Source organism: Oncorhynchus gorbuscha, linkage group LG01 (genome assembly GCF_021184085.1).
Source record: "Oncorhynchus gorbuscha isolate QuinsamMale2020 ecotype Even-year linkage group LG01, OgorEven_v1.0, whole genome shotgun sequence".
NCBI lineage: Eukaryota > Metazoa > Chordata > Actinopteri > Salmoniformes > Salmonidae > Oncorhynchus > Oncorhynchus gorbuscha.
Genome location: NC_060173.1, coordinates 11,533,950 through 11,558,580, shown reverse-complemented (window position 1 = coordinate 11,558,580; position 24,631 = coordinate 11,533,950). Strand labels below are relative to the sequence as shown.

At 47.0% G+C, this 24,631-nt stretch overlaps 1 protein-coding gene across 4 annotated transcripts in view; it reads right to left on the bottom strand.

Moving 5' to 3' along the window:
• Window positions 1-24,631, bottom strand: part of LOC124033114 (contactin-1a-like) — a 149,263-nt gene that overhangs the window by 5,063 nt on the left and 119,569 nt on the right. For all 4 annotated transcript variants that reach the window (XM_046345054.1, XM_046345074.1, XM_046345061.1 and 1 more), the window contains 9 exons: window positions 19,566-19,693; window positions 16,834-17,006; window positions 14,443-14,566; window positions 10,938-11,099; window positions 5,876-6,025; window positions 4,906-4,976; window positions 3,154-3,388; window positions 1,126-1,229; window positions 353-542 (listed from right to left, as the gene is read on the bottom strand). In XM_046345054.1, coding sequence (XP_046201010.1) covers window positions 353-542; window positions 1,126-1,229; window positions 3,154-3,388; window positions 4,906-4,976; window positions 5,876-6,025; window positions 10,938-11,099; window positions 14,443-14,566; window positions 16,834-17,006; window positions 19,566-19,693 — 1,337 coding nt within the window. The remainder of the gene's footprint in view (window positions 1-352; window positions 543-1,125; window positions 1,230-3,153; window positions 3,389-4,905; window positions 4,977-5,875; window positions 6,026-10,937; window positions 11,100-14,442; window positions 14,567-16,833; window positions 17,007-19,565; window positions 19,694-24,631) is intronic.

Genomic DNA, 24,631 nt, shown 5'->3' with positions numbered 1-24,631 from the left:
TTCTAGTTAGAAGGCGTAACTCGCACCCCCGCAGCCCCCGCGAGGCAGCTGTGCCCAAAACCTGAAAAACTGAAACACAAATAATAATGTGTTTTGTTTTAAACAGTATTGAAAATCATAACGTCAGTATTTTGAAACACCCTGGTATACGGTATCAACGGTATATCGTCAAATCCCTCTCAGAATATGCTGAAGATTACTGAGCTGAGGGACAGTTTCCCAGACATAGATAAAGCCTAGTCCTCCACTAAGGCACGCTTTGCAATAGAGAAACTCCATTGATAATGTTTTTGAGTCCAAGACTAGGCTTCATCTGTGTCCAGTGAACCGGCCCTGAGAGCGATGTACATACGGGCTTTTTTGGTGTAGATCTGGAAGTGATGGCTGGGGGGTCCGTATCCGGCTGCATTGTAGGCCCTGACCTCTATGAGGTAGGGGGAGTTTGGCCTCATGTTCTCCAACCTTGTCTGGTTCTCTCTGCTGGACACCACCACTCTCTGACTGGATGCCTCTCTGTCCTCCACTTTCATCCAGTACCGCACCTTGGGGAGAGGGGGTGAAGGGGAGAAGAGGAGAGAGGAGGGGAGGGTGAGAGGGGGGAGGAGAGAGAGGAAGAGAGTGGGGAGAGGGGGTGAAGGGGAGATGGTGAGAGAGGAGAGAGGAGGGGAGGGTGAGAGGGGGAGGATAGAGAGGAAGAGAGGGGGAGAGGGGGTGAAGGGGAGATGGTGAGAGAGGATAGAGGAGGGGAGGGTGAGAGGAGGAGGAGAGGGAGGATGAGAGGGGGGAGGGGGTGAAGGAGAGAAGAGTACAGAGGGTGAGAGGGGGGAGGTGATGGAGAGAGGGGCGAGAGGGAGGAGAGGAGGAGAGAGGAGGAAGAGGGTCACAGAAAGTCAATATACTGTGTACACTATTACAGGGCCTAAAATATGTCCTGGTAAGATAATAATGGTCAAGAAAATGTCCCTATCATGTACCTCACCGTGCAGGTGCAAATACAATGGAGAACTCCAGCGACATAACTAAGAGTTAGTCGAGTGTTTTGAGGTCTCTGGCTTGATGCATACAGGCTTCTTCTCCTCTCTAATATACAGTCATGTTACTCCTCCTAGACACAGTAGTACTGACCTGGTATCCTTCAACAGTGTGCTGGGTGACAGGGAGCCACCACACAATGGCCTCAGTGGCAGACAACGCCCTAGCCTCCACACTGGCAGGGGCTTCGGATGGCACTGGTGGCACACACAGAGATATCATTGAAGACAATATGAGACAGAGAGAGAGACAGCGAGAGACTTGTGTAAACGTGTGTTTATTATCTATTGGACTTGACACACAGAACAAGCTCAGCGACAGAAATATCTTTCCCCATATTCTTTCTGTGATCCAACACTTTCCTCTGAGTTATGACCAATGACACACTCCCAGTGTATCTGCTCCAGGAGAGAGAGAGAGAGAGAGAGAGAGAGAGAGAGAGAGAGAGAGAGAGAGAGAGAGAGAGAGAGAGAGAGAGAGAGAGAGAGAGAGAGAGAGAGAGAGAGAGAGAGAGAGAGAGAGAGAGAGAGAGATCCTGCAGAAACCTGGTATGGAGGAGACGGACCCACTGGTTGCTCTCTAGGTTACAGAGAGCTTGTAGTCCCATCCACCAAACTACCAGGAACATTTTACATTTGGCTAGAAATTCAAAAGGAAATGATCTTAAACAGAGAAAAATGTCCTCCTGTGTGCTACCTATATCCTCCCCTTGAAGACAGCTTCTCCATCCTAGAGGGGGAAATCAATCATTTCCGGGCCAAGGGACATGTACTAGTCTGTGGCGACCTAAATGCCAGAACCGGACAAGAACCTGACACCCTCAGCACACAGGGGGACAAACACCTGCCTGCAGGTGACAGCATTCCCTCCCCCATATGTCCCCCTAGGCACAACAATTACAGGTCACAACTCCTGCAGCTCTGTCGCACGCTGGGTATGTACATAGTTAATGGTAGGCTTTGAGGGGACTCCTATGGTCAGAGACAGAGAGAGAGACACACAGACAGAGCGAGAGAGCGAGAGAGCGAGAGATAGAGAGAGACAGACAGAGAGCTGTCCACACGTCATCAGGCTCGGCTCAAACCTAACACTTCTACCCACTTTTACACTCCCAAACAGCGTTACCACGGCAACTGAGTATCTCTCCATAACCCCGGGTTGCCCATGGTTATCTTGATTGTCTGTCAGCTGAAGTTAATAAGTGGGCTGAATGCTTGACATCCCTGGGGGTGAATTATCAGCTTTCTGGTTCATGCTGCTACGGAGATCATGATAATCCCACTCTGATGAGGGATGGAAGAGGGAGGGAGGTGAGGGAGGGAGAGTAGGAGGGAGATGAGGGTAGGAGGGAGGTGAGGGAGCGAGGGTTCGAGGGAGGGAGGTGAGGGTGGGAGGGAGGTGAGGGTGGGAGGGAGGGACAGAGGTTTGGAGGGAGGTCAGGGTGGAAGGGAAGTGAGGGTGAGAGGGAGGTGAGGGTGGGAGGTGAGTGTGGGAGGGAGGTGAGGGTAGGAGGGAGATGAGGGTGGGAGGTGAGGGTAGGAGGGAGGTGAGGGTGGGAGGCAGGTGAGGGAAGGAGGTAAGGGAGGGAGGTGAGAGGGAGGTGAGGGTAGGGTAGGAGGGAGGTGAGGGTGGGAGGGAGATATGAGGGAGGCAAGGAGGTGAGGGTGGGAGGTGAGGGTAAGAGGGAGGTGAGGGTGGGAGGGAGGTGAGGGTGGGAGGGAGGTGAGGGTGGGAGGTGAGGAGGGAGATGAGGGTGGGAGGGAGGTGAGGGTGGGAGGGAGGTGAGGGTGGGAGGGAGGTGATGGAGGGAGGTGAGGGTGGGAGGGAGGTGAAGGAGGGAGGAGAGGAGGGAGGTGAGGGTGGGGGGGGATTAAGGTGGGAGGGTGGGAGGGAGGGAGGAAGGTGAGGGTGGGAGGGAGGGAGGGAGGTGAGGAGGGAATTGAGGGAGGGAGGTGAGGAGGGAATTGAGGGTGGGAGGGAGGGAGGGGTTTCTGAAGAGACCCCCGTCTCTCTATGCTGCGGACAGAGTACAATGATCTGTGGTCCGTTTTTCTGTTTTCCCACGCATAATTAAGGTTGGGCTTTCCATGAGGAGTAAGCTGATCCTAGATCTGTGCTTACCGTCTTGTGCAGAGTAGATAACAGCCGTGAGACTATAGGGTCCTTCTCCTTTAATGTTGAAAGCCTTGACTTTGACCTGGAACTCTGTGGAGGCGGGGATGGATGAGTCTTTGTGGACATAGTGTTTAGCCTCGGGGTCTGCCACAGTCACCTTCATCCATTCGTAGACATCGTGGGGCTTGAAGGCGATGATGTAGCCAAAGTTGCGGCCGTAGTAGTACTGCGGCTGCACCGGCTGAAGGTAGAGGGAACGGGAAAGAGACATTAACAATAAGAGAACGATCCACACAGGACCTGTCTATCGACAGGCGGTGTCACCTCTTGATGGTCCATCCTTGCTGACAGAGTTATGCCAAGTGACAAGAAAATTTCCAGGATCAAAATAAGGAGCTATAATCTCTCTTAAACTGCTTTATATAATATATAATATTATTCTAGTTATCATAACAACTGTGTCTCTAAGAGACTGTTTATTCCAAAGTTATGACAGCCTTATTATAAGTCCAGCCTCTCCCCTGCCCCACTTCCTTGATTTCTTAAACCAGCCTATCCAGCCTCATCCCCTGCCTCACTTCCTTGATTTCTTAAACCAGCCTATCCAGCCTCTCCCCTGCCTCACTTCCTTGATTTATTAAACCAGCCTATCCAGCCTCTCCCCTGCCTCACTTCCTTGATTTCTTAAACCAGCCTATCCAGCCTCTCCCCTGCCTCACTTCCTTGATTTATTAAACCAGCCTATCCAGCCTCTCCCCTGCCTCACTTCCTTGATTTATTAAACCAGTCTATCCAGCCTCTCCCCTGCCTCACTTCCTTGATTTATTAAACCAGCCTATCCAGCCTCATCCCCTGCCTCACTTCCTTGATTTCTTAAACCAGCCTATCCAGCCTCTCCCCTGCCTCACTTCCTTGATTTCTTAAACCAGCCTATCCAGCCTCTCCCCTGCCTCACTTCCTTGATTTCTTAAACCAGCCTAATCCCCTAGCTTGGCTCAGGCCCCATCAAACCAAATGTCCTGCATGATGTAAATGCATCAGGAACTGCTAACACACACACACACACACACACACACACACACACACACACACACACACACACACACACACACACACACACACACACACACACACACACACACACACACACACACACACACACACACACACACACACACACACACACACACACACACACACCTGACCTTTAAACACAAGCCTCATCACATCAACCAACTGCTGTAGGATTCATGATGCCGTACAAAAGCACTTCTGGTTGACAGTCATTCCTTCAAGCCGTACTGTTATGGACGTGCTGTGGTCTGACATCTATTCTCTCCTCTTCTTCCAGGAACATAGCTTCCTCTAGGAATGGGTGGCAGGTAGCCTAGTGGTTAAGATCATTGGGCCAGTAACCGCAAGATCGCTGGTTCAAATCCCTAGGTGAAAAATCTGTCAATGGGCCCTTGAGCAAGGTACTCAACTCTATTGGCTCTGGATAAGAGCATCTGCTAAAATGTAGAAATAGCTAACATAGCTATTCAGCACTGCCTTGCAAGAAGGGCATAGCAGAAGAAAAAAAAAACATGCATCTTGCACATGCTGCAGTTTAATTTGAATTGAAATCAAACGTCTGTTCTTGCTTGTTTCCATTGGCTGGCTGCTGTCAGATCAGATTTAGGAGAAAAGCTGAGTTTGTGGCCCACTGGCAGAGACAGAAATAAAGATGGCATCTTGGCTAGATGATCCTAGACCTACCGTCCAAGTGATGGTCAGCTCCTTGCTGGTCCCGCCACCACCGCCAATGTCTGAGGGCGCCACCACGGGAACTACAACGAGACAGGAGATGCCGAGCTCTGAGTTCACATTCACAGGCCAGTATTCACAAAGCACATCTGAGTGTTGAACTAGGATAGTTGACCACAGATTGCTGATCTAGGATCAGGTCCTGCCTGTCGATATAATCATATTCATTACGATCAAAAAAAGGTCAAACTGATCCTAGTCCTTATCTGAGACTTGTCATGAACACTGGCCATTTTCCACACAGCATAATGCCAAACAACATATACTGTAACCTTCAGTTGGCACTAGTACTGATGCAGCGTCAGCTTTATAACATAACATCAATGTCTCTAGTGCTGCCAGTTTCAACACCTTAAATGGTCCTATGGGACCGATGTCCCACTGGCTTTCCATCTTCTAATCTCATCTGTCATGGTTTAGTAAGATGTGTTCTGTCAACTCATCTGTCATGGTTTAGTACAGTGGTGTAAAGTACTTAATTAAGTAAAAATACTTGAAAGTACTACTGAAGCAGTTTTTTGTCTGGTTTGCTTATTATAAGGAATTAGAAATTATTTATATTTTACATTTACTTTTGATACTTAAGTACGTATATTTAAAATTAAATACTTTTAGACTTTTACTCAAGTACGATTTTACTGGGTGACTTTCACTTTTACTTTAGTCATTTTCTATTAATTAAGGTATCTTTACTTTTACTCAAGTATGACAATTGGGTACATTTTCCACCACTGGTTTAGTAAGATGTGTTCAAGCAAATATTATTGTTTTTAGAAATGTTACTTTAGGCCTACATTTTCAAATGTTAAACTAAAAACCAGATCTCCTGTGTTAGTCTGCTGAGCTATAGCCTAGGCATTAGCTGGGGTAGCGAAGACTTCAGGATGCCATGATGGTTCAGCAGCAGCTATGTTACCCTTACCAGCCTCCAACGTGGTGACTTTGGGAGAGGGGCTGCTGGGGTCTCCTGTCCCCAAGGTGTTGGTGGCTATCACCCTAAACTCATACTCTGTCCAGGGAAACAGGTCCACCACCGTGGCTGTCTCTGCATTGCCTTCCACATCCGGAGGGGCTACAAAGACAGAGATACAGTGCATTCAGACCTCTTGCCTTTTTCCACATTTTGTTAAGTTACAGCCTTATTCTGAAATAGATTTTTTTTTTAAATCCTCATCAATCTACATATAATACCCCATAATGACAGAGTAAAAACAGGTTAAGTAATTTTTGCAAATGTTTTGAAAATACCTTATTTATATACCTTATTTACATAAGTATTCATACCCTTTGCTATGAGACTTAAAGATGGCGCCGAAGAACATGGCCGACGTTTTACCTTCTCCCAACCAACTGTGCAATTTTGTTATTTTTTTGCGTTTTGTGTAACTTCTTTTTCTACTTATTGTGTACATAATGCTGCTGCTACCGTCTCCTATGACCAAAAATAACTTCTGGAAAAGCGATGACTCACCACGGACTGGAAGAAACGTCTTCCTTTAACGAGTCCGATGAGAAGGATATCCTGCTTTCACTGGAACAGGCCCAGATCCACGCATTTTGCGTGAAGAAAATATGGCGGAAAAGGGGACGCAGATCGGGGATCCTTCTGAGAAGCCGTAGGCGAGTGAGTAAACTCCCAATGCCTTCCATCCTCCTTGCTAATGTGCAATCGTTAGAAAATAAAATTGATGACCTACTATTAAGAAAATCCTATCAAAACTAACATCTTATGTTTCACCGAGACGTGGCTGAACAAAGAAACAGACAATATAGAGCTGGCGGGATTTTCCATGCACCGGCAGAACGAAGACACTACCTCTGGTAAAACGAGGGGTGGGGGGGGGTCTTTTTGTCAATAACAGCTGGTGTGCGATGTCTAATATTAAAGAAGTCTCGAGGTATAGCTCGCCTGAGGTAGAGTACCTTATGATAAGCTGTAGACGACACTATCTACCAAGAAAGATCTCATCTATATTATCCGTAGCCATCTATTTACCACCACAAATCGAAGCTGGCATTAAGACCGCTCTCAACCAACTCTATAAAGCCATAAGCAAAGACGAAAATGCTCACCCAAAAGCGGCGCTCCTAGTGGCCGGGGACATGTGCAACAAGGGAAAAGAAAATCCTAGACCACCTTTACTCCACACACAGAGATGTATACAAAGCTCTCCCCCGCCATCCATTCAGCAAATCTGATCACAATTCTGTCCTCCTGATCCCTGCTTACAAACTAAAGCAGGAAGTACCAGTGATTAGCTCAATACGGAAGTGGTCAGATGACACGGATGCTACGCTACAGGACTGTTTTGCAGCACAGACTGGAAAATGTTCCGGGATTCATCCAATGGCGTTGAGGAATATACCACCTCAGTCATCGGCTTCATCAATAAGTGCATCGATGATGTCGTTCCCACATTGACTGTACGTACATATCCCAACCAGAAGTTATGCATTACAAGCAACATCCACATCAAGCTAAAGGCTAGAGCTGTCGATTTCATGGAGATTAATCCAGACGATTATAAAAAATCGCGCTATGCCCTCAGACGAACCATCAAACAAGCAAAGTGTTAATACAGGATTAAGATTGAATCCTACTACACCGGCTCTGACGCTCATTGGATGTGGCGAGGCATGAAAACTATTACGGACAACAAAGGGAAACCCAGACGTGAGCTGCCCAGTGACCCGATCCTACCAGAAGAGCTAAATGCCTTTTAAGCTAAATGCCTTTTATGCTCGCTTCGAGGCAAGCAACACTGAAGCATGCACGAGAGCACCATCGGTAGCCGATGTGAACAAAACCTTTAAACAGGTCAACATTCACAAAGCTGCTGGGCCAGACGGATTACCAGGACGTGTACTCAAAGCATGCGCGGACCAACTGTCAAGTGTCTTCACTGACATTTTCAACTTCTCGATGACCAAGTCTGTACTACCTACATGTTTCAAGCAGACCACCATAGTCCCTGTGTCCAAGGAAGCGAAGGCGACCTGCCTAAATGATTACTGCCCTGTGGCACTCCCGTCGGTAGCCATGAAGTGCTTTGAAAGGCTGGTCATGGCTCACATCAACAGCATCCTCCTGGACACCCTAGACCCACTCCAATTCGCATACCGCCCCAACAGATCCACAGATGACGCAATCTCAATCTCACTCCACACTGCCCTTTCCCACCTGGACAAAAGGAACACCTATGTGAGAATGCTATTCATTGACCACAGCTCAGCGTTCCACACCATAGTGCCCTCAAAGCTCATCACTAAGCTAAGGACCCTGGGACTAAACACCTCCCTCTGCAACTGGATCCTGGACTTCCTGATGGGCCCCCAGAATCTCAAAATGTTCTACAGCTGCACCATCGAGAGCATCCTGACCGGTTGCATCACCGCCTGGTATGGAAACTTCTCTGCATCTGACCATCAGGCTAGTGCGAACGGCCCAGTACATCACTGGGGCCAAGCTTCCTGCCATCCAGGACCTATATAATAGGCGGTGTCAGAGGAAAGCTCATAACATTTTCAGAGACTCTAGTCACCCAAGTTATGAACTGTTTTCTCTGCTACCGCACGGCAAGCGGTACCGGAGCGCCAAGTCTAGGACCAAAAGGCTCCTCAACAGCTTCTACCCCTAAGCCATTAGACTGCTGAACAACTCATAAAAATCACCACCGGACAATTTACATTGACAATTTACATTCTTCTTGAACTGCACTGTTGGTTAAGGGCTTGTAAGTAAGCATTTCACGGTAAAGTCTACACTTGTTGTATTCGGCATTTCACGGTAAAGTCTACACTTGTTGTATTCAGTATTTCACGGTAAAGTCTACACTTGTTGTATTCAGCATTTCACGGTAAAGTCTACACTTGTTGTATTCAGCATTTCACGGTAAAGTCTACACTTGTTGTATTCAGCATTTCACGGTAAAGTCTACACTTGTTGTATTCAGCATTTCACGGTAAAGTCTACACTTGTTGTATTCAGCATTTCACGGTAAAGTCTACACTTGTTGTATTCAGCATTTCACGGTAAAGTCTACACTTGTTGTATTCAGTATTTCACTGTAAAGTCTACACTTGTTGTAGTCAGCATTTCACGGTAAAGTCTACACGTGTTGTATTCAGCATTTCACTGTAAAGTCTACACTTGTTGTAGTCAGCATTTCACTGTAAAGTCTACACTTGTTGTATTCAGCATTTCACGGTAAAGTCTACACTTGTTGTATTCAGCATTTCACTACACTTGTTGTATTCAGCATTTCACGTAAAGTCTACACTTGTTGTATTCAGCATTTCACTGTAAAGTCTACACTTGTTGTAGTCAGCATTTCACTGTAAAGTCTACACTTGTTGTATTCAGCATTTCACGGTAAAGTCTACACTTGTTGTAGTCAGCATTTCACTGTAAAGTCTACACGTGTTGTATTCAGCATTTCACTGTAAAGTCTACACTTGTTGTATTCAGCATTTCACTGTAAAGTCTACACTTGTTGTATTCAGCATTTCACGGTAAAGTCTACACTTGTTGTATTCAGCATTTCACTGTAAAGTCTACACTTGTTGTAGTCAGCATTTCACGGTAAAGTCTACACTTGTTGTATTCAGCATTTCACGGTAAAGTCTACACTTGTTGTATTCAGCATTTCGCTGTAAAGTCTACACTTGTTGTATTCAGCATTTCACAGTAAAGTCTACACTTGTTGTATTCAGCATTTCACGGTAAAGTCTACACTTGTTGTATTCAGCATTTCACTGTAAAGTCTACACTTGTTGTATTCAGCATTTCACGGTAAAGTCTACACTTGTTGTATTCAGCATTTCACTGTAAAGTCTACACTTGTTGTATTCAGCATTTCACGGTAAAGTCTACACTTGTTGTATTCAGCATTTCACGGTAAAGTCTACACTTGTTGTATTCGACGCATGTGGCAAATAAAGTTTGATTTGATTTGAGACTCGAAATTGAGCTCAGGTACATCCTGTTTCCATTGATCGTCCTTGTTTCTACAACTTGATTGGAGTCCTGTGGTAAATTCAATTGATTGGACATTATTTGGAAAGGCACACACCTGCCTATATAAGGTCCCACAGTTGGCAATGCATATCGGAGCAAAAACCAAGCCATTAGATTGAAGGAGTTGTCCGTAGAGCCCCGAGACAGGATTGTGTCGAGGTACAGATCTGGGGAAGGGTACCAAAATATTTCTGCAGCATTGAAGGTCCCCAAGAACACAGTGGCCTCCATCATTCTTAAATAGAAGAAGATTGGAACCACCAAGACTCTTCCTAAAGTGACTGTCAAGCGTCACGTCTGGAGGAAACCTGGGACCATGCCTACGGTAAAGCATGGTGGTGGCAGCAACATGCTGTGGGGATGTTTATCAGTGGCAGGGACTGGGAGACTAACATTACCAAAAATGATTAAAAAACATTGAATTGCTTTGAATTATGGGGTATTGTGTGCAGATTGTGAGGAATTGCACTGTACACAGAAACCCATAGTATCACCTCAGAGAAGTATCAGAGAAATGAGCATAAGATTGTGTGTTAAAACGCTGCCAGCACGTGGACGTCTTTTTCATACAAGTTGGATTACATCGGTGCTACAGTACAGCGCCTAAAGACTAACGCACAGCACTTTGTTTTGCAATCTGTGTAAAAGCTGACCTAGGACTTGGTGCCTGTGAGGAACTGATGTGTGGTTTCAGTCTCTGCACGGTTTGCTTCTTTTGGAGATCCACCATGTGTCTATCTATGTAGCTCTTAGCCAGAGCTCTGTTCGACGCTCCGGTTTATTTGACCAGTCGTTGGTGTTCATGGGGTTTATTTGATGTATTTTGTTGGATAGACAGAAAAGCTTGGAGAGGAGAAACTGGTATGGTTTCTTAAAGTGGCGGCACATACTGCAAGATCAGACCTACACATTTAGGGTATTTATTTGACCAGTCTACAATATGGATGGTGGTATTTATTTAACTCACATGTGGTGGCATCTCTCCAGTCTTCCTGAGAGAACCAGTCCCGGCATTGGACGGTGTATTTAGAGATGGGGCTGTGGTTGTCTGCCCCACTGCTCCAGATCAGACGGACACTCTTGTTCCTGATCTCCTCCACACGTACCCCACCTGGAGGCCCAGGGGGACCTGGGGGGGGGGGGGGGGGTTGAGAGGTTTGATGGGTGATAATTGTTACAAAAATACACAGCAAATAGGCATAATCCAAAACAAAACCAACAAGATTAACCAATGTTTCAATATCCTGCTCGTGGAAGAAGACTTGGCAAGATGTCTTGCCTACTAAGACTACAATAATGGAATCTGTTTGATGCATAAAAACAGCACATCAAAACCAGCACATCAAAACCAAGCTGTAAAACAGCACATCAAAACCAAGCTGTAAAACAGCACATCAAAACCAGGCTTTAAAACAGCACATCAAAACCAGGCTGTAAAACAGCACAACAAAACCAGGCATTTTCACTGAAGTTACACTTTTACCAGATCATTCAGTCTTAGATTGGTGGATTAACACATTACTTAGGGTATTGACAAATCAACCAAGCCTAAAAGCCAGGGAGAGAGACATTTTTAATCTACTATTTTTCTTGGTAGTTTTGCCCTTCCTGGAGGAGAGAGAGAGGACTAGAAAGACTGTCTAATAGAAAACCCAGACTGTTGGGTTGAGTCACTCCCTCTCTGACAATCTCCCTCTCTCTCAACCCACAGCTTTAGCCTCAGACGGCCCTAGAAATCAAGCAGGATTTGCTCTTTCATGTTTGCCACAGAAACCACCCAGAGAACTAAGGTGATTAGACTGTAGACTGCCAGAGAATGAAGGATATGTGTGTGTGTGTGTGTGTGTGTGTGTGTGTGTGTGTGTGTGTGTGTGTGTGTGTGTGTGTGTGTGTGTGTGTGTGTGCGTGCGTGCGTGCGTGCGTGCGTGCGTGCGTGCGTGCGTGCGTGCGTGCGTGCGTGCGTGCGTGCGTGCGTGCGTGCGTGCCGGAGTTGTTTTACTGGAACATATTAGTGACATCTTTCACACAAATGAGTCAATTTTCATGCTTTTTGTATTGTTGTGTGGAAGCGGACTGGTGAATATAGCAAGCTCTGAATCCGTCTCGGTGCAGGCCAGGGTCTGTGCAATGGGACAAGCTCCGGGGACAGACTAGTTTGGGAGAAAAGGATCATTTAACAGTCAAACACAGAATTCTAAGCCACTGCGTTTTTCTGTTTTTCCCCCATTGAAAGACAACAATACGTTGCAGACATATTCAGATACAATAATAATGAGATGGTGATAGTAAAATACAGGTGCTGTGAGCTGTTTCTCTGGTGTAATCTAAATCTACTTCCTGGTTGTCAGAATTGATAAATGGTCATCTTTCGTCTCCTTCCTGTCTGTGTGTTGACACTCCATTTAAGCAAGCCAGGGTCTCTGCCTTGTTTTGATTTGACTGTACTCTGGGATCGTCGTCGTAGCCTGAGCCCATTTACCTGCCCATCTGTCAGCCCCTGCTTCAAAAGAACCACCACGAGGGCACGATGAGGATCACCGCACACAGACTCTACGTTCCAAATGACACCCTATTCCCTTTATAGTGCACTACTTTTAACCAGGACTCTGGTCAAAAGTAGTGCACTATATAGGGAATAGGGTGCCATTTGGGACACATACAGGATTACTGCTTTCTCTGCTAGAGCTCTTAGCCTCATTCTGAAGAGACTTTTTCCACTGAGAGAAAGGTTATATTTAGGAGTCTATGGGAGTAGTGTAGGGGCTGTAAAGACAAGGCTTCACTCAGCAGGTATAGTGGAGGTGAAAACATGAATCATCATGGCGGCATTATGGAGTACAGTATGACAGACATCACCTTGGAAACGTACTGTAGGAGTTTAGTTCACACATGTTAGCTTCAAGGGAAATAGAATGCCAAACCGAAATGACTAAAAAGAGACAGTTCTCTGGCTACCAAAGAACACAAACACCGGAGAATTACATTCTCAAGCTCTTTGAGGAGGCGACATAAAAATCCTTTCCGGGAGACCTTTTTCAGATATATACAGCAGTGTGTTTAAAAATGCCATGGTGTGAGACTGTAACATGTGCCTCCTCCTCAGTGGTTGACCAGGCTCCAGGACAGAAGACATTTACTCCTACAGTGGAATTTCCACCACTGTGACGGAGCCACGGACCTGGCAGATTAGCCAGTAAAGCACTAACGGTCTGGTTACTCTGGATAGATTTATAACCCCTTACACCCACACACGCACACGCATGCACACACACACTTCATACAATTAGCCAGTAAAGCACTCACGGTCTGGTTACTCTGGATGGACTTATAACCCCTTACACCCATACGCGCACACGCATGCACACACACACTTCATACAGTTATTTGTGCCCAATAAAGTAGTAAAAATACAATTTTTGCAGGCTATTTTATGACACCCCCTCTGTGAGAGTTTAGTAAGAGTTTAGTTTGAAGGTGCTGCTGTGTCCTTCAGAGGGCAGCTCATCTTACCTTAATAATATGAGAAGCAGAAATGAGATGTCTCTTTAATAAACCAATAGACGAAGCAGAAATGAGATGTCTGACTAATAAACCAATAGACGAAGCAGAAATGAGATGTCTGACTAATAAACCAATAGACGAAGCAGAAATGAGATGTCTGATTAATAAACCAATATATGGAGCAGAAATGAGATGTCTGATTAATAAACCAATATATGGAGCAGAAATGAGATGTCTGATTAATAAACCAATACATGGAGCAGAAATGAGATGTCTGACTAATAAACCAATAGACGAAGCAGAAATGAGATGTCTGATTAATAAACCAATATATGGAGCAGAAATGAGACAAAACACAGGGTGGACAGAGAGAGTGAGAAAATGTGCATCAATCATCTAGCCCTCACCCACCTCCCACCCAACTCTAGTTGTGTGTGTGTGTGTGTGTGTGTGTGTGTGTGTGTGTGTGTGTGTGTGTGTGTGTGTGTGTGTGTGTGTGTGTGTGTGTGTGTGTGTGTGTGTGTGTGTGTGTGTGTGTGTGTGTGTGTGTGTGCGTGCGCGTCTGTGTGTGTGTGTGCGTGCGCATCTGTGTGTGTGTGTGTGTGCGTGCGTGCGCGTCTGTGTGTGTGTGTGTGCGCGTCTGTGTGTGTGTGCGTGCGCGTCTGTGTGTGTGTGTGTGCGTGCTCGTCTGTGTGTGTGTGCGTGTGTGTGTGTGTGTGTGTGTGCGTGTCTGTGTGTGTCTGTGTGTCTGTGTCTGTGTCTGTGTGTGTGTGTGTGTGTGTGTGTGTGTGTGTGTGTGTGTGTGTGTGTGTGTGTGTGTGTGTGTGTGTGTGTGTGTGTGTGTGTGTGTGTGTGTGTGTGTGTGTGTGTGTGTGTGTGCGCGTCTGTGTGCGTGCGCGTCTGTGTGCGTGCGTGCGTGTGTGCGTGCGTGTGTGCGTGCGTGTGTGTGTGTGCGTGTACATGTGACGTACCTCTGACGACCAGGTCAGCGGATGCAGAGACGTTGTCCACGGGGGTCTGGGCGGTGCAGGTGTAACGTCCAGAGTGATTCAGCTGGGTGTTCTTGATGATCAGCTCTCCACTGGACCCACCATTCTGAACAGGACAGTACAATCTTCAATTAGTACAACCATTTCAGTTAGTGCAAGCCATGGTTTGTATTTCATTTTACTTCATGAATTGACTCAATTTAAATGAATTGTTGCAAGCACCTACTCTTCCACAACACTCTTTATGTCAAATCAAATCCCATTTTATAGGTCACATACACATGGTTAGCAGATGTTATTGTAAGTGTAGCGTGGTGTCACACGGTCTATTGGTATAATCTATAGGTTTTTGATAATAGTAACACTATGGCCATTGGAAACAGTAGCATGAACTCCTGCTATGACAGCTGTGCCCCCTGCACTTTTAATTAGCCCGCTAGCGTGGGAGCTACTATACCAAGACTACAACTTCCTGAGTCCTGGGGGCTAGCATGGGAGCTACTATACCAAGACTGCAACTTCCTGAGTCCTGAGGGCTAGCATGGGAGCTACTATACCAAGACTGCAACTTCCTGGGTCCTGAGGGCTAGCATGGGAGCTACTATACCAAGACTGCAGCTTCATGAGTACTGAGGGCTAGCATGGGAGCTACTATACCAAGACTGCAACTTCCTGAGTACTGAGGGCTAGCATGGGAGCTACTATACCAAGACTGCAACTTCCTGAGTCCTGAGGGATATAGTCTTGTTTGCCAGACTCATGGTACTACATATAGGAGGAATACAGCGATCTGAACATCCAGATCAGGAGAACTACAGGGAGCCTTTACCGTGGGGCCGTCAACCCTCCTGCCCTTCGTTTGAAGAATATAACACTGTCAACCCTCCTGCCCTTCGTTTGAAGAATATAACACTGTCAATCCTCCTGCCCTTCGTTTGAAGAATATAACACTGTCAACCCTCCTGCCCTTCGTTTGAACAATATAACACTGTCAACCCTCCTGCCCTTCGTTTGAACAATATAACATAGAGGATCTGTAGTATTATCAATGGGAAGATTTCATAGACAGAATATTTTACAACAGTAGCCTGCAGAATATCTGCAGGAGCCTTTCGCTAGGGAATTGTCATGGTCCTCACGATACAATATTATCACTGTCACTTAGATGCCAATATGTATTGCGATTCTCACGATGAAATATGTATTGCAATTCAATACTACAATTTTATTCAGATTTGATGTTCCAAACATATTGCTCACTATACTGTATGTCTGCTGCAGAGAGAGAAGAGAGAACATGAGAAAACGAGTTTTGATCAGTCATGTAAATAAAAGTGCTGAAAACGTGTTGGCTCACTATTGGAAAAGAAGATGGAGACAAGATATAGATGAAAGAATACCAGCGTTTTGGAGCATGTATAGCAGACTAGCGCTAACTAACTCTACCTCCAATAGAAAAATACAAAATAATGCATATATTTACTTAATTTAACCTTTATTTAAATATGGAATCCGCATTAGGGGAAATAGCAGCCCTGTTCACCTTTTAGCGCCTTTGTTTTGTTGACTAAACGGTGGAGAGCGGTGTGGTAAAAATAGCTGCAGTACATATTCCAGTGTTCTATCGCTCGTGAAATGATGTCTAAGGGAGAAAACCGTGTTGGTTGTTTGCGTTAACTTAGATTTAAGTCATTTAGCAGACGCTCTTATCCAGAGCGACTTACAAATTGGTGCATTCACCTTATGACAAACTTCTTTTGTCATTGTAATATCCCAAAACAGACGTGGCAGTTTCAGCACTACGGATTCCAGCTTTAAGTCAGTAAGGAACTCATTCTTATTTACAATGACAGCCATTATAATCCCAGGTATGAAATTCTCCCATTGAGAATATAATAGAAGCATTATATTAACTCACTTTACTCTAATGAGTTCTACTCTTCTGATGCTACATAAATAACATCAACTGGAGAACGTAGCAATTTTTATGAGAGTCGGATAATAAGCCTTGTACACTGCTATGCAAGGTCATCAATCAGAAACCATTATAGAGAGTGGTGCATGCCTCCAGTCTGTGGAATGACAGATGTTGAATGCTGTCTGCTGGTTAATGCTGAGACTCTTCTGGCAGAGAGTGGGTCACGTCATTCATAATGTACGAGAAAGGAAACTGCAGTTAAACTGATATAGTATACAGGGCGTCAGCAGTCAGCAGTCCATGGGTCTTTTAGTAACTGACGCTAAATGGGTATCAGGGAGTTATAGTGTTATTATAAGTAGTACAGCATAGTACACCAAAGGAATATTTCAGCCATACCCGGGATTTGAACCGTCAACGCTAAGATTTCTGGCCTGTTTTTTTAAATCTCTTACCGGGTTGCGTTCATAGTGGGACCCGTCCCGGTCGAAGTCGATGGAGCGGCCGTCCATGGTCCAGACGAACGTGATGTCCAGCGTTGAGTCATGTGATGCGGCACACTGCATTCTGGCGCTCTCACCCGCCGTCACGTCCGCGTTGGAAGGAGCCAAGGTGATCTTAGTGGCCTCTGGTGAAAAAAGGGCTGGTCAGCCTTAACAGCAATGTGCATTCTTGCCGATTATTTTACTAGGCAAGTCAGTTAAGAACAAATTCTTATTTTCAATGACGGCCTAGGAACAGATTTGTACCTCGTCAGCTCGGGGATTTGAACTTGCAACCTTCACGTCACTAGTCCAACGCTCTTACCACTAGGCTACCCTGCCGTCCCTACACTATAACCACTAGGCTACCCTGCCACCTCTACACTCTAACCACTAGGCTACCCTCCACCTCTACAACCACTAGGCTATTTGACACTCTGGCTAACCTCTAACCACTGTCACTAGGCTCCCTACACTCTAACCACTAGGCCACTAACCCCTGCCACCTCTACACTCTAACCACTAGGCTACCCTGCCGTCTAACCACTACACTATAACCACTAGGCTACCCTGCCACCTCTACACTCTAACCACTAGGCTACCCTGCCACCTCTACACTCTAACCACTAGGCTACCCTGCCACCTCTACCTCTAACCACTAGGCTAACCACCTCTACACTCTAACCACTAGGCTGCCCTGCCACCTCTACACTCTAACCACTAGGCTACCCTGCCACCTCTACACTCTAACCACTAGGCTACCCTGCCACCTCTACACTCTAACCACTAGGCTGCCCTGCCACCTCTACACTCTAACCACTAGGCTACCCTGCCACCTCTACACTCTAACCACTAGGCTACCCTGCCACCTCTACACTCTAACCACTAGGCTACCCTGCCACCTCTACACTCTAACCACTAGGCTACCCTGCCACCTCTACACTCTAACCACTAGGCTACCCTGCCACCTCTACACTCTAACCACTAGGCTAACCTGCCACCTCTACACTCTACCTCTACCACTCTAACCACTAGGCTACCCTGCCACCTCTACACTCTAACCACTAGGCTAACCTGCCACTGCCACCACTAGGCTACACTCTAACCACTAGGCTACCCTGCCACCTCTACACTCTAACCACTAGGCTAACCTGCCACCTCTACACTCTAACCACTAGGCTACCCTGCCGCCCCGATTAGAAGAACAATGTGCAAAAATCAGCATTTAATGTACCGTGATAAAGAATTCTTCACTAATACCAGCCTGGTCTTTCAGACCTAAAACGTAGGGAAATATTTGTTGTTTGTATCGCGTGAGAACAGTGGAGGCTACTGAGGGATGAACGACTCATAATAATGGCCGGAACGGAGTAAATGGAATGGCATCAAACATGTGTTTGGTGTATTTAATACCATTCCACTGATTCCACTCCAGTCCTTAAGGTGCCACCAACATCCTATGAGTGAGAGAGTCTGTGTAAGAATGCGCTGATGTGAACAAGAGGTGGAGCAGTGGGCAGTGGCAGTGATCATATCTGACCAGTAGAGGGGGTTGAAGGGTAAGGTATTAATCACAACAGGGGCTCTGTCCACAGTTCATTAAGTTCAAAATTGTACATCCTATCAAAAAAACCTTGTCAGATCTCATCTGAGGTGTTGGCTATGAGGGGTGAGTAATAGAGTGATAGCATGTATCACTACTGGCTCCCTGGGACCCCGCCCCCTGAAGCCCAGCCCCCTGAGACCCTGCCCCCTGAGACCAATCCCCCCGAAGCCCCGCCCCTGAGACCCTGCCCCCTGAGACCAAGCCCCCCCCGCCCCTAGCCCCCCCTGAGACCCCCCCGCCCCCCCTGAGACCCCGCCCCCTGAACCAAACCCCGGAATCCCCGCCCCTGAGACCCTGCCCCCTGAGACCCCGCCTCCTGGGACTCCATAACTCAGTCTCATAAGACTGATGAAGGTCAGATAGGCGTTCTATGTGCGAGCGATGGTAGTGATGATGGTGCAGTGGCGCTAGCCTCAAGGCTACACAGTAACAATGTTTCCCAGTTTGAATCCCAGAGATGAACCAGCAGCCAGAGGGTTACTGGCTTCAATATGCCATGTGCTACCTACTGCCATTGTGCCCTTGAGCAAGGCTCTTAACCTTCATCACTGGTCCCCTGAAGTCCATAAACTCAGTCAGAGGAGGCTAACGGGCTGGAGGTCAGATGGGTGTTTCTATGTGTGAATAATGAGTTTATGAGTCTGGTTCAGAGAAGGGCAGGGCAGCTGCCCTGTGGTGGGTGTGTGTGTGTGTGTGTGTGTGTGTGTGTGTGTGTGTGTGTGTGTGTGTGTGTGTGTGTGTGTGTGTGTGTGTGTGTGTGTGTGTGTGTGTGTGTGTGTGTGTCTGTGTGCGTGTAGTGTCTGTGTGCGTGTAGTGTCTGTGTGCGTGTAGTGTCTGTGTGCGTGTAGTGTCTGTGTGCGTGTAGTGTCTGTGTGCGTGTAGTGCGTGTGCGTGTGTGTGTGTGTGTGTGTGTGTGTGTGTGTGTGTGTGTGTGTGTGTGTGTGTGTGTGTGTGTGTGTGTGTGTGTGTGTGTGTGTGTGTGTGTGTGTGTGTGTGTGTGTGTGTGTGCAGTGTCTGTGTCTGTGTGTGTGTGCGTGTGTGTGTGTGTGTGTGTGTGTGTGTGTGTGTGTGTGTGTGTGTGTGTGTGCATGCAGCTTGCCTGTGATAGAGAGGAAGCCTGTGCTGTTGGCCTTGCCCCGGTCGTTCTCAGCAAAGCAGGTGTAGCGCCCCTCGTCTGCCCTGGTCACATTCAGGATCTCCAGACTACCATCCTCCCAGATTAACATCCTGATGAAGGTAACAACACATATGATCTCTAGACTACCATCCTCCCAGATTAACATCCTGATGAAGGTAACAACACATATGATCTCTAGACTACCATCCTCCCAGATTAACATCCTGATGAAGGTAACAACACATATGATCTCTAGACTACCATCCTCCCAGATTAACATCCTGATGAAGGTAACAACACATATGATCTCTAGACTACCATCCTCCCAGATTAACATCCTGATGAAGGTAACAACACATATGATCTCCAGACTACCATCCTCCCAGATTAACATCCTGATGAAGGTAACAACACATATGATCTCTAGACTACCATCCTCCCAGATTAACATCCTGATGAAGGTAACAACACATATGATCTCTAGACTACCATCCTCCCAGATTAACATCCTGATGAAGGTAACAACACATATGATCTCCAGACTACCATCCTCCCAGATTAACATCCTGATAAAGGTAACAACACATATGATCTCTAGACTACCATCCTCCCAGATTAACATCCTGATGAAGGTAACAACACATATGATCTCTAGACTACCATCCTCCCAGATTAACATCCTGATGAAGGTAACAACACATATGATCTCTAGACTACCATCCTCCCAGATTAACATCCTGATGAAGGTAACAACACATATGATCTCTAGACTACCATCCTCCCAGATTAACATCCTGATGAAGGTAACAACACATATGATCTCTAGACTACCATCCTCCCAGATTAACATCCTGATTAAGGAAAAAAAACAAATGCCAGTGTCCTAAATACACACAGAGAGCAAATCCCATTAGACATGATTGAATGGCAACACACTTATTCACAACAGCCTGAATGGACAGCTCCTGCATGTGGACATCTCTCACAGAATGAGGCATTTATTTATTCCTCTTCTCTATTCTCATTTCTCAGAAAGTTATTTTAGCTATGGTGGGAGATGGCTGAGATTGATTTGGGTAGTTGGAGAAGATGGCTGAGAGTAGTTTGGGTAGTTGCACAGAGGAGATGGTTGAGAGTGATGTGGGTGGTTGGAGAAGAGGAGATGGCTGAGTGTGAAGTAGGTAGTTGGAGAGGGGGAGATGGCTGAGAGTGATTTGGGTAGTTGGAGAGGGGGAGATGGCTGAGAGTGATTTGGGTAGTTGGAGAAGGGGCGATGGCTGAGAGTAATGTGGGTAGTTGGAGAAGGGGAGATGGCTGAGAGTGATTTGGGTAGTTGGAGAGGGGGAGATGGCTGAGAGTGATTTGGGTAGTTGGAGAAGGGGCGATGGCTGAGAGTAATGTGGGTAGTTGGAGAAGGGGAGATGGCTGAGAGTGATTTGGGTAGTTGGAGAAGGGGAGATGGCTGAGAGTGATTTGGGTAGTTGGAGAAGGGGCGATGGCTGAGAGTAATGTGGGTAGTTGGAGAAGGGGAGATGGCTGAGAGTGAAGTAGGTAGTTGGAAAGGGGAGATGGCTGAGAGTGATGTGGGTAGTTGGAGAAGGGGAGATGCCTGAGAGTGATTTGGGTAGTTGGAGAAGGGGAGATGGCTGAGAGTGATTTGGGTAGTTGGAGAAGGGAGATGGCTGAGAGTGGTTTGGGTAGTTTGGTTAGTTGGAGAAGGGGAGATGGCTGAGAGTGGTTTGGGTAGTTTTGGTATTTGGAGAGGGGAGATGGCTGAGAGTGATGTGGGTAGATAGAGAGGGGGAGATGGCTGAGAGTGCTTTGCGTAGTTTGGTTTGTTGGAGAAGGGGCGATGGCTGAGAGTGATGTGTGTAGATAGAGAGGGGGAGATGGCTGAGAGTGATGTGGGTAGTTGGAGAAGGGGAGATGGCTGAGAGTGATGTGGGTAGTTGGAGAAGGGGAGATGCCTGAGAGTGATTTGGGTAGTTGGAGAAGGGGAGATGGCTGAGAGTGATTTGGGTAGTTGGAGAAGGGAGATGGCTGAGAGTGGTTTGGGTAGTTTGGTTAGTTGGAGAAGGGGAGATGGCTGAGAGTGGTTTGGGTAGTTTTGGTATTTGGAGAGGGGAGATGGCTGAGAGTGATGTGGGTAGATAGAGAGGGGGAGATGGCTGAGAGTGCTTTGCGTAGTTTGGTTTGTTGGAGAAGGGGCGATGGCTGAGAGTGATGTGTGTAGATAGAGAGGGGGAGATGGCTGAGAGTGATGTGGGTAGTTGGAGAAGGGGAGATGGCTGAGAGTGATGTGGGTAGTTGGAGTAGGGGAGATGGCTGAGAGTGATGTCGGTAGTTGGAGATGGCTGAGAGTGATGTGGGTAGTTGGAGAAGGGGAGATGGCTGAGAGTGATGTGGGTAGTTGGAGAAGAGGAGATGGCTGAGAGTGATTTGGGTATTTGGAGAAGGGGAGATGGCTGAGAGTGATATGGGTAGTTGAAGAAGGGGAGATGGCTGAGAGTGATATGGGTAGTTGGAGAAGGGGAGATACCTGAAAGTGATGTGGGTAGTTGGAGAAGGGGAGATGGCTGAGAGTGATGTGGGTATTTGGAGAAAGGGAGATGGCTGAGAGTAATGTGGGTAGTTGGAGAAGGGGAGATGGCTGAGAGTAATGTGGGTAGTTGGAGAAGGGGAGATGGCTGAGAGTGATGTGGGTAGTTGGAGAAGGGGAGATGGCTGAGAGTGATATGGGTAGTTGGAGAAGGGGAGATGGCTGAGAGTTATTTGGGTAGTTGGAGAAGGGGAGATGGCTGAGAGTAATTTGGGTATTTGGAGAAGGGGAGATGGCTGAGAGTGATTTGGGTAGTTGGAGAAGGGGAGATGGCTGAGAGTGATGTGGGTAGTTGGAGAAGAGGAGATGGCTGAGAGTGATTTGGGTATTTGGAGAAGGGGAGATGGCTGAGAGTAATGTGGGTAGTTGGAGAAGGGGAGATGGCTGAGAGTAATGTGGGTAGTTGGAAAGGGGAGATGGCTGAGAGTTATTTGGGTAGTTGGAGAAGGGGAGATGGCTGAGAGTAATTTGGGTATTTGGAGAAGGGGAGATGGCTGAGAGTGATTTGGGTAGTTGGAGAAGGGGAGATGGCTGAGAGCAATGTGGGTAGTTGGAGAAGAGGAGATGGCTGAGAGTAATGTGGGTAGTTGGAAAGGGGGAGATGGCTGAGAGTGATTTGGGTAGTTGGAGAAGGGGAGATGGCTGAGAGTAATTTGGGTATTTGGAGAAGGGGAGATGGCTGAGAGTGATTTGGGTAGTTGGAGAAGGGGAGATGGCTGAGAGTAATGTGGGTAGTTGGAGAAGAGGAGATGGCTGAGAGTAATGTGGGTAGTTGGAAAGGGGGAGATGGCTGAGAGTGATTTGGGTAGTTGGAGAAGGGGAGATGGCTGAGAGTGATTTGGGTAGTTGGAGAAGGGAGATGGCTGAGAGTGGTTTGGGTAGTTTGGTTAGTTGGAGAAGGGGAGATGGCTGAGAGTGGTTTGGGTAGTTTTGGTATTTGTAGAGGGGAGATGCTGAGAGTGATGTGGGTAGATAGAGAGGGGGAGATGGCTGAGAGTGATTTGCGTAGTTTGGTTTGTTGGAGAAGGGGCGATGGCTGAGAGTGATGTGGGTAGTTGGAGTAGGGGAGATGGCTGAGAGTGATGTGGGTAGTTGGAGAAGGGGAGATGCCTGAGAGTGATGTCGGTAGTTGGAGAAGGGGAGATGGCTGAGAGTAATGTGGGTAGTTGGAAAGGGGGAGATGGCTGAGAGTGATTTGGGTAGTTGGAGAAGGGGAGATGGCTGAGAGTGATTTGGGTAGTTGGAGAAGGGAGATGGCTGAGAGTGGTTTGGGTAGTTTGGTTAGTTGGAGAAGGGGAGATGGCTGAGAGTGGTTTGGGTAGTTTTGGTATTTGTAGCGGGGAGATGGCTGAGAGTGATGTGGGTAGATGGAGATGGCTGAGAGTGATTTGCGTAGTTTGGTTTGTTGGAGAAGGGGCGATGGCTGAGAGTGATGTGTGTAGATAGAGAGGGGGAGATGGCTGAGAGTGATGTGGGTAGTTGGAGTAGGGGAGATGGCTAAGAGTGATGTGTGTAGATAGAGAGGGGGAGATGGCTGAGAGTGATGTGGGTAGTTGGAGTAGGGGAGATGGCTGAGAGTGATGTGGGTAGTTGGAGTAGGGGAGATGGCTGAGAGTGATGTGGGTAGTTGGAGAAGGGGAGATGCCTGAGAGTGATGTCGGTAGTTGGAGAGGGGGAGATGGCTGAGAGTGATATGGGTATTTGGAGAAGGGGAGATGCCTGAGTGGTGGTTCTTAGTGACGGCAGATTATCCTTGTTTTGTGGTTGAGGAACGGAGGAGTGGAGGGGCTTACAGAGCCAGACTCTCTCTCTGTCCTGTCTGATGAACTTCAGACCAGGCTTAATGTCAGCTACTGACGGGGAGAAGTGTGAAGCAGAGCAGAGCACAGCCCTCACTGACAAAAACATTCATCCCCATTACCCCATTACCAAGATAAAGTAGAGAAGTCACACACACAGACACAGACAGACAGACAGACAGACAGACAGACAGACAGACAGACAGACAGACAGACAGACAGACAGACAGACAGACAGACAGACAGACAGACAGACAGACAGACAGACAGACAGACAGACAGACAGACAGACAGACAGACAGACAGACAGACAGACAGACAGACAGACAGACAGACAGACAGACAGACAGACAGACAGACAGACAGACAGACAGACAGACAGACAGACAGACAGACAGACAGACAGACAGACAGACAGACAGACAGACAGACAGACAGACAGACACAAGTAATGGATTCTCAGAGACATTATACGCTACACTATAATGACCTAAATGTGTCTCATAAACTAATAGAAACCTTTCTACTCGAGTCTAATCAAGACAAAATGTCAACACATTATCTTAAAAACAAATACAACACCTTCCCCCCAAAAAAAATATTTAGAGGAGTTATGAGCACAGAGGAGGGGAGTTGTCAATGGCCTCCAG